Here is a 9345-nt window from a genome sequence, read left to right as displayed (position 1 = left end):
GGGTCCTCCCTCCCAACTCCCCCCGCCAGAGAGACCCCCCCGAGCTCACATCAGAGACCGGGTCTCCCTCACTTTTGTGAGGCTGGTGCCGGAAGGCAGGCACGCCCAGATTGGTGGGGTGCATAAATTCACGGACCCCCAGGAAGGGTTCAAGGACCTAGCTGGAGTCGACCAAGGCAGCTCTGGTAAACCCCCTGAGTGTGCGCAGTCTCCTGGGTGAGGCTGGTCCGAAACGAGGGTGCCCGTGGCGCTAACGCAATAAAGGCTTTGTCCATGCAGGGCTGTGTAAGTGAAGTTCACATCCCCTGACGCTCCTTTCCAGGCCAGACCCTTCCTTCCCTCCCAGCTCCTCCCCATCTCAGCCTTCCTGCTCATTAATGCCCTCACTAGATAAATCCCGGCATAAAAACACCGTGTGCCAAGGTTGTATACAGCTAGCAAATACAGCTTGGCTGAAGACAGACTTCAAATACGCATCGAATATTGACCGTTGGTTAAGACACTCGGGCCATTCCACACTGCGTTGGTCTACAGATAACCTATTTATTAAGGCCGCGTGACGCTAGCTTGGTTTTCTCGGTATGCAGCCTTCTATCTGTACCTCTGCAGGCCAGCCAGAGTATCTGTTCCTTGCATTATCAGAGTGGTTGATCTGTGTAAAGAAAAGAAAAGAATTTTATATATCTACCAATCTAATTAACAAATATTTAATGTGTCGACTACGAGCAAAGTCATATAAAGAGAATCACTTCCTAGAATGGGATTCGCTCCAAACTCTGGGTACTTGATTTTTTTCCCCCCTCTACATGTTTCTTAAAAATATTGGAACCAGGTGGGTGCCTGGGTGGCTCAGTCGGTTAAGTGTCCGACTTTGGCTCAGGTCATGATCTCGCAGTTCATGAGTTTAAGTCCCATGTTGGGACTCTGTGAGTTTGAGCCTGATTCGAATTCTGTGTCTCCCTTTCTCTCTGTTCCTCCCTTGTTCATGCTCTGTCTCTCTGTGTCTCTCTCTCAAAAATAAATAAACATTAAAAGTTTTTAAATAATATTGGAGCCATGTGTTAATGTAGCTCTAGAACTTTTTGCAATGATGTAGATGTCCGTCTAGTAGTCTAAGCTATCCAGTGGAGTCACATTTGGTTAGTGAGTACTGGAAATGTGGCTAGATTTTTTTAAATTCTTTTTTTAAAATATTTACTTATTTGGGCAGAGAAAGAGAAAGTACACACGTACCTGTGTGAGTGGGGTAGGGGCCTAGAGACAGAGAGAGAGAGGATCCCAGGCAGGCTCTGTGCCCTCAGTGCAGAGCCCAACGTGGGGCTCGATCTCATGAACTGAGAGAAATCAAGAGTCCAGTGCTTAACTCGCTGAGCCACCCAGGTGTCCCTAAGTTCTATTTAATTTAAATAAATGTAAATGTAAATGCAAATCTGGCCAGGAGCTGCCTTACTAGACAGCACAGCTCGAATGCTTAGTTTTCACTTCTCTGGGAGGAGGACCATGTGTTTTTCAGGGAAGCTGTAGAGTCCCTTGCTCAGCAAACGTGTGCTCGTACTGACCGGGCTTTAGTTTTTCCTGTCTCTGATCCTTTCCCAGATAATGGAGCCTTAATCTACAGCCCAGGAAGAAGCCCGTAATGTACGCATTGTTACGGAACTGTACTTTCATAACTTTCCAAATGTTGTGTTCTAGTTTTACATTCCTTTTTATAGAACAGTTTTACGATGATAAAGTTCACATACTGGAAAGTGTACCCATTTAAAGTGCAGAATCACTGGCCGGTCCTAGCCATTCCGTGGCCCGAGCAGGGGGAGCTGTGGACCAGGCCTCTGCGGCAGGCCCAGCGCTCCAGTCTTCCGTAGGCAAGTGGCCAACAGGCACGGAGGGTACCTGCCCACCTTCAGACCAGCCTGTGACCGACCTCAGGTTGGGTAGCAGTGAACCCACAGCTAGAGCAGCCTGTTCATTCCTCTTCTGTCACAGCCTTTCCAACAGCAACATGTCCTTCTCTTCCCTCACGATGTCTTTAGGACCTTTGTAGAAGCAGAAATCAGGCACACTCTCCCATGGCCAAGCATGTGCAGAAACTTCTGGGCCAGCGTCCACCACGTCCACCAGGGCCAGACCCCCTGAGTGAGCTCCCTTGTTGTTATGTGGGTCAGCGATGTCCACACAGCACAGAGGAGAGTCTGCATTACACAGAGCCATGGGAGGCAGCCTCCGTGAGAGGCTGGCAGTCAGCCCTGGGGTCAGCGACCGCCATCAGCGACCGCCTGGGTCTGCTTACGGAGGGTTCCAGGAGTGAATCAGCCCGTTCCAGCCCATCCCGCTGGCGAGGTTCCTGGGTGACAGGGACGCTGACATCCGCTGCGTTTTCAAGGGCCACAGGGCATGGGCGGCCAGCAGAAGCTTCTCCTGGGCTCTCAGATTCATCACTGTTCCTTCTGTAGATGTGCTGTTCCATCTGGAAGTCGAGGCTGGCGCCCCCTAGGTGGGTTCCTGCTGCAGGGAATTCGGGGATATCTTCCTCTGTTTGCAGGGCATCCAGATTACCAGACTTTGCGAGTCTCCCCTTCAGATGCGATGGGAGTCTCCCCTTAAGATGCAATGGGGATGCAGAACAATGGCGGACGGGCCCCTCCCTGGGTAGCTCGGAGAAAAGCAAGTCTCTTGCTTTAAAATTCAGTTTGGTGTGTAGTGGCCTGGTGGAGGCTTCTGAACATGGGAATGTGGGCTGTGCTCTGGAAACAGCAGGGCGCTGGATGTGACAGTGGCTGGGCGCCACCCAGGGCTCCGGAGGCCCTCCCCACACCGCCACATGCCACCCGTGGGGAAGTCCATGCAGCAAGTCGGTGTATGCAAATGAGGAAGACATAAGATTCCTCCAACAGTATCCAACTCCAGCTCTGGGTGAGACGAGGCCCCCAGCTCCGGGTCTCTCCAGCACACAAGCAAACCCTCCTGAGTGTCCCCAAGCCTCGGCTCTAACGGCTCCCGCAAAACCCTCTCACTGCGATCAGGTCTCACCCGGGACCCCTGCAGCAAAACCCTTTAACCCACACATGCAGACGACACAGGCATTTTCCCGAAATTCCCTTAGAGCGTCCCCCCACACCCCACCCCACCCCGTTTCCAAACACACGGGTTCTCTGAACTCAGTGTTTGGAGACCCACTCTTCCCTTGATTCCTCCCCTTCCAGAAACCTTTTCTTGAAAAGAAGGTAGGAAAGCAAGGGCCACTGCTACTTTGCAATTCAAATGAGGTTTTATTTTAAATGTCCTAGCTGGTCATTAATAGGAAACCTGTCTGTTGAGATGTCACCATGGAGTTAAAAGGGATTCAAGCCTCTCTCACTCCTGGCTTTTCTGATTCTGCAGACCCACTGAGGCAGAGTGGTAAGGGCAGTGCTCCCCAGGGGGCCTGGCTTGTGCTCTGGCTGGGGTCCCTGACCTGGGGCAGGTGGCGTGGGGGTGGAGCCAGGCACCCAGAGAGGCTGAGGATGCTGGTGGAGAAGGGAGGGCGGGGAGGGGGGAGGAGGGTACAGGGTAAGAGAGCTCCGGGAAAGGGCAGAGACGGGAGGGTGAGGCTAGGAGGAAGCTGGGAGGCGCACATGGCTGGGGCTTCCATCCTTCATGCAAATCAGTGCAATGGGCCCAACCCTGCCTGTTGGCCCACATACGACCTGGGCTTCAGTGTTTACGGAGACCCAGGTTGGGTGTGGACTCCTGGGGGGAGGGGCGGGAAGTTGCTCTGGTTCTAGAGCTTGTCTTAGTGCCCTGCTGGGCCCTGATTGTTCCTGCTCAGTCCCCAGGGACCCTATGTGACAGGCCTTTACTCCTTCCTCACAAGAGAGGACTCTCAGGCACAGAGAGGGTGAGTAGCTTTCCCCCAACCACACAGCCGAGTGGGTAATGCCTGGAGATCCTAAAGATGCCAGACTGCTATTGAGCACACAGGGCGGGGGGAGACGTGCGGAGGATGAGGTCACCCTGAGGAAGGCTGCAGGTCAGGGGGCTGCACCCCCACCTCACGGCTGCTGGGCCCCGAGGAGCTACCTAGCTTTCATCTCGTGCCCAGAGAGGTCAAGTGCTCTGCCGGGTCACGCGGGGGCCCTCGGCAAATCCGACACTGGATGCCTGGCCCCGTCTGCCTGCTGCACCTGCGCTCGCCTCGTGGAGTGGGGTGGAGTGGGGTGGAGGGGGGTGGAGGGGGGTGGAGTGGGTTCCGGTGGCGCTGGCCCAGACACACGCTACCTCGCGGAGCCCCAGGAACGGCCTCTCATTAGGACAGGTGGCCGCGGTCCCTGCCGTACAGCGGGGGTCCAGACCCAGTCGTTAGTGACAGGAAGTCTATGCCAGGGCGCTGGGCACATCCTCCTAACATGTTCTGCAAGCCTGGCTTCCTGTCCATGAAAGGACATGCGACTTACAAGGGGGAAACGTGCTGTTTTAGATGCGTGCTAAAATAACCCCCATTTCTGAGCCTCTGGAGCGCTACGGCAGAAGAGGGCATCTGAGAGGCCGAGGGGCTTCCCTTGGGAGCTGGTCGTGAGTTCTGTGGTTGTGCGGCCACAGTCCCTCCCCTCACAACCCCCACCGGTCTCCAGTCAGGGTGGTCCTGTGCACAAGGAGACGCCCGCTGCTGTCTGTTTCTGAGTGTCCCCCTGCCCAGGCCCGTCACCACACCCCACGATGCCAGGAGGGGACCCCTCTCTCTGCCTTTCCCCTGCTCATGCTCTGTCTCTTTCTGTCTCCCGATAATAAATAAATGTTAAAGAAAAACATATAAAGAAAAAACCCATCTCCTGTGTGGAAGGAGTGATTCTTTCCGGACTTAGAAATGCAGAGTCTCAGACCACGTGGCTGTGAGAGAAGCGAGGGCCCCAGCCCACGTGGCCGGCTCCGCGTGGCCCTGTGTGGCACGTGCTCAGCGCAGGAGTATCTTGGAGGCAGGGAGCTGTAACCAATCCACAGCTTTTTTATTCTTCAGAGAGAGAGAGAGCGGGGGAGGAGCAGACAGAGAGGGAGACACAGAATCCGAAGCAGCTCCAGGCTCTGAGCTGTCAGCACAGAGCCCGACGCGGGGCACAGACTCATGAACCGCAAGATCATGACCTGAGCCGAAGTCGGACACTTAACCGACTGAGCCCCCCAGGCGCCCTCCCACAGCCTTTCCAATCACAGGGCGTGCTCTGTGAACCATTTGTGGGAAAGGGACCTTTAAAAAATACTTACATTTTCTCTCTGAATTTCTTCGGGAAGTTTAATGCCTTTGGCTGTAAGAAATACCCAGCTGGACCTGAATTTTATGTTCCTGATTTGTTTACTTCCAAGGGCTTCTATGACCTTCCTGGCGTCCTCCTTCAGCCTGGGGGGAGAGGGGAGGGTGTGTGAATGTTGTGCATGGAGACGCCAGTGCCCTACACCATTTGTCCTGGGAAAGGGGCTTCTAAAGGAACCCATCTCCTCCTGGCAGAAACAGCGAGAGGGATGTCATATGTCTAGTTAAATATGTGACAACATCAGGGACTCCTTAAGACTCAGTGTGGGGCACACAGTTTTAATTCTCGGTTCTCAAAACCCTGTGTCACGGGGCTCAGTCACATCCTCACATTCAGCCAACGTAATTGATGGTCTTTGCTGGCCCGCCTTTCTCCTGACCCCAAAATAAGGCCAACAGAAGTCGCTGAGAGATGAAAGCAAAGGTGAGAACGGTCCCTTTCATTTTCAGAAAGGTCCGTATCAAAAAAGAAAGAATAAATAAAAAACAATGCCAACCATTGTAAGAGCGTGCGAATTCGAGCAAGCAAAGGAAGGTGGGCAGAATGGAAGAAAACAAATAAGCTCGATTCCCCGAGGGGGTGAAATCGGAATTTTTCCAAGCGTGCATCAGATACTCTATTAAAAATAAGAGCTGAGGTCAAATCAATCTGGGGAATTTTGGGTTCGGGAACCCCCTTGGAAACAGTGCACGTAAACACGTGGAGGTCCTTGAAGTTGGGCGGGGAAGACGCACCTATTTGCCCAGAAGAGCAATCTTGTGAGAAACGTGGAGCCAGATGGCCCTCTCCCTACGGAAAGTGCTGTGCGCGTGTGGGCATCTCTTTTTCGTTCTATTGATGCTCATACAGAGAATTTTCCTCAACTCCCTTTTCTATTTCTGTATGTCCAGCTCTAGGCTTCAGCTTTCGGGGCTGAGTGTTAGCTTTTCTGACCTAATTCTGGTCCGTGGTGGCTCCATCTTGCTACTGGGAAATATTCCTCAGCTGCTAGTCCGTACTTACTCCCCTGGCTACTCACGTTAGCCATGTGAGGAACACGGTCTACTTTGTCACAAGCTCCCGTTCTTTCTCCTTAAGAAAGCATCTTGCCCTTGGGATTAGCATTCTTTCCTACAGGATGCTCCTGAGGGGCCCTGATGATGGCCTGGCACTCTCTGCCAGCTGGCTTCCCCCCTGCCCGCCCCCCCCGCCCCGCCCCACTGCAACAAATCTGAACACACTCACCTGCTGGCTCCGTCGTCATGGGTCACCATGAAGAGCAAGGACTTCGGCGGTGCACTCTGAATAAAGTCTATCATCCGTCCAGAGTTATCTGTGGGTCAAGGCAAATCAGTTTTAGGGTCTTCTCGGTTCACCGGCCCCAGACGCCGTGCCTCCTCTGCTCGCAGCTGCTGTGTCTGATCTGAATCCTCCAATTCCTGGAGCTCATCCCACTACCACGTGAAGGGCGCTCTAATTCCACTAGCGAATGGTTGCAGGGCTCCCCGGTGCAACCGGCAGAGGTGAGGGGCACGAGCAGATCATAAAGATCCTATGGCTCGACCTCGAGATCGCAGCACAGGGAGTGTTCCCCGCAATGACTCTTGAAGCCCCGACCCAAGAGAAACCATCTGACGACAGAGTGGCCCCAGGCCACTAAACACGCAGAATGGGGGCGAGAAACCAGACACGCTGACCCGATTGAGCAAGGTCCGTCTTCGGGAAGAATAGGAAGGCCGATCTCAAGCCCCATTGTTTACCCCTGGGGCTTGTTCTTTATAGAGATGCTTCCGTTAATTCGAGTAAAAATGCGTAGTTCCCAAAAGGTGCATCCAGACATTTCTTATTTCTCTGTTGTCTTTATAAAGACTTGTTTTTAATAATCCTCACTGTTCAGTACAAATAAAAGGGGCTGCTATATCTTGACTGACCACTGCGGTCATGTCCAGTGCCCAGAATAGGCACCTTGCATCCCAGGGATGCATGCACCTAGCCCAGCGGGATGCCATGAACAGGACAGGGATCATGATGATGTTCAAGGATGGACTTGATCACATTATTTGACACATATTTGATTTTTTTTTTTAAATGCTTTCTCTTTCCCATTATCTGACGAAGGAACAGAAGAAAGGATCCAGGACAAGCGTGATCAGAGAAGACATTTTCTAGATAACACCTTCAAACGTTACCATACATAGAGACAAGGAGGGCTTGTGTAAGAGTGTTCTAGAATGTGCACCTGAGCTTCTGGAACTTTTTTAGCAGACAAAATAAGAATGCTTGACATTTTTATTTGTGGGGTTTTGGTGATCTTCATGTTTAGAATTCATTTTAATTTTCATAGGAAAAGTTTTCTTACCGCCTTCGAACATATCAAAATACTGTGTTGCAATCACTTTCCCAGTCATATCTAAAAATAAAAGAAATGTTTTTTAAAAGAAAGTTCACTGGACCCGAGATGCATCTGTAGCACCGCAGTGCCCAGAAGGACACATTCCTCTTTCCCAGAAGTGTGGCTGCTGGGGACGGGTCAGGAAGCTGGCTGGCCAGCTGTTCTAGAACTTTCCTCCCGTCTGCTTCCACCTAGGTGGACCCTACCCTCTCCTGCTGCACCCGCCTCTCCCACAGAAACACTCGGGTGCCCACCTCAGCCCTCTCTGCTCTGCACTTTAATTTCCCAGCTGGGTTCCCAGAGCGGGCACACTTTCTCTGGTTCCCACAGCCCCGTGACCAGGGGAATCGAGCTCAGGTTGGTCTCAGGCACAGCACACAAAACCTTTTCCCTGAGGCTGCAACAGTTCTTATGGTCATGGGTCCCCAATGGCAGTCGGGACTGGACGTCTTCCCCAGGCCTACAAGGATGTCAAGCTTTGCTCCCCACGAGGCCCAAGTGGCATTTTCTCACAGAGGTGGGAACTGGATGCTGGTGGCTCGCTCTGCAGGGCAGAAGGAATCCAAGAGCCACTCCAGGATCCCTGTACCACCATAGCATGCTTAACCCTGCCTTCTGCCAGTCCTTTCTCTGGTTTTTAAAAAGGCTGTTTATATTTGGCTTTTTTTTTAAAGTGTATTTATATTTAGCAAATTCCACATCCAATGTGGGGCTCGAACTCATGACCCCGAGATCATGAGTTGCACTCTTCTCTGACTGAGCCAACCAGGAGCCCCCCTTTTTTTTGTAGGAACCACAAGTAATCCAGACAGTGAGGCATTATAAAAATAACCCAATTATTTAAAAATGCATTCAAATATAAGCCTAGACTAGATCGTGTGCAAAAATCATTAAAAAACCCAAGGTATCTTTGAAAATCCGATCATGGAGCTTTTAGAGTTGTTTGAAAGAAAACATTTAGTAACTCACAATTGACAATGGCAATATTTATTCCTCTTCCAACATTTCCAATCTTTTCTCCTATAAGCCTGAAATGTAAATAAGGGTCAGTCAAAGAGTCCCTTTGTTACTAAGCAATCAGTAGACCTCCTGTTGTATAAGATCTTCTCGCATCAGAGCCTTTGTCATTGGTGCTGACCATCCCTTCACAGGTTCACACCAGCCTTGGTCCAGCGCCCTTGAAAGTCACCCCCATACTCACTCCACACATACCCACCTCCACGTTTCCACAGACTCGGTCCCTCAGGGAACCTGGAAACTGCCTTTAATCCTACAATCTAGACAAATGGCCAAGGAGAGGAAAATCGAGTATTTGTGTAGCACAGGCTCTACACAAATATTTTTTCACTGAATCCTCGACCACGTCACGAGCATTCATTTTTCTGTCTTACAGATATGAACTCATAAGAGGTGAGTCAGTTGGAGACAGATCTAACTCAGGTCTGGTACCCGAGTGTACACCCTCTCTCCTCGCACTGATGAAGGCTTTGCTTGACTCTTTTTTTTTTTTTTAATATTTTTATTTATTTCTAGAAGAGAGAGAGAGACAGCGTGAGCAGGGGAGGGTCAGAGAGAGAGGGAGTCACAGACTGAAACAGGCTCCAGGCTCTGAGCTGGCAGTCAGCACAGAGCCTGACGCGGGGCTTGAACCCACGAACCGCGAGATCATGACCCAAGCGAAAGTTGGACGCT

General features: G+C 51.6%; 1 protein-coding gene across 1 annotated transcript in view; it reads right to left on the bottom strand.

The window, feature by feature from the left end:
• Nucleotides 1-519: 519 nt before the first annotated feature.
• Nucleotides 520-9345, bottom strand: part of FAM3B (FAM3 metabolism regulating signaling molecule B) — a 31655-nt gene continuing 22829 nt past the window's right edge. The window contains 5 exon segments of the mRNA XM_039229800.1: nucleotides 520-652; nucleotides 5236-5368; nucleotides 6507-6594; nucleotides 7621-7671; nucleotides 8623-8681. Coding sequence (XP_039085731.1) covers nucleotides 563-652; nucleotides 5236-5368; nucleotides 6507-6594; nucleotides 7621-7671; nucleotides 8623-8681 — 421 coding nt within the window. The 3' untranslated portion in view covers nucleotides 520-562.

The sequence above is a fragment of the Hyaena hyaena genome, unplaced genomic scaffold, assembly GCF_003009895.1.
Source record: "Hyaena hyaena isolate Hyena2069 unplaced genomic scaffold, ASM300989v1 scaffold_2, whole genome shotgun sequence".
Taxonomy (NCBI): domain Eukaryota; kingdom Metazoa; phylum Chordata; class Mammalia; order Carnivora; family Hyaenidae; genus Hyaena; species Hyaena hyaena.
Note: the sequence above shows the minus strand (reverse complement) of the source record. Positions and strands in the feature narration are given on the sequence as shown.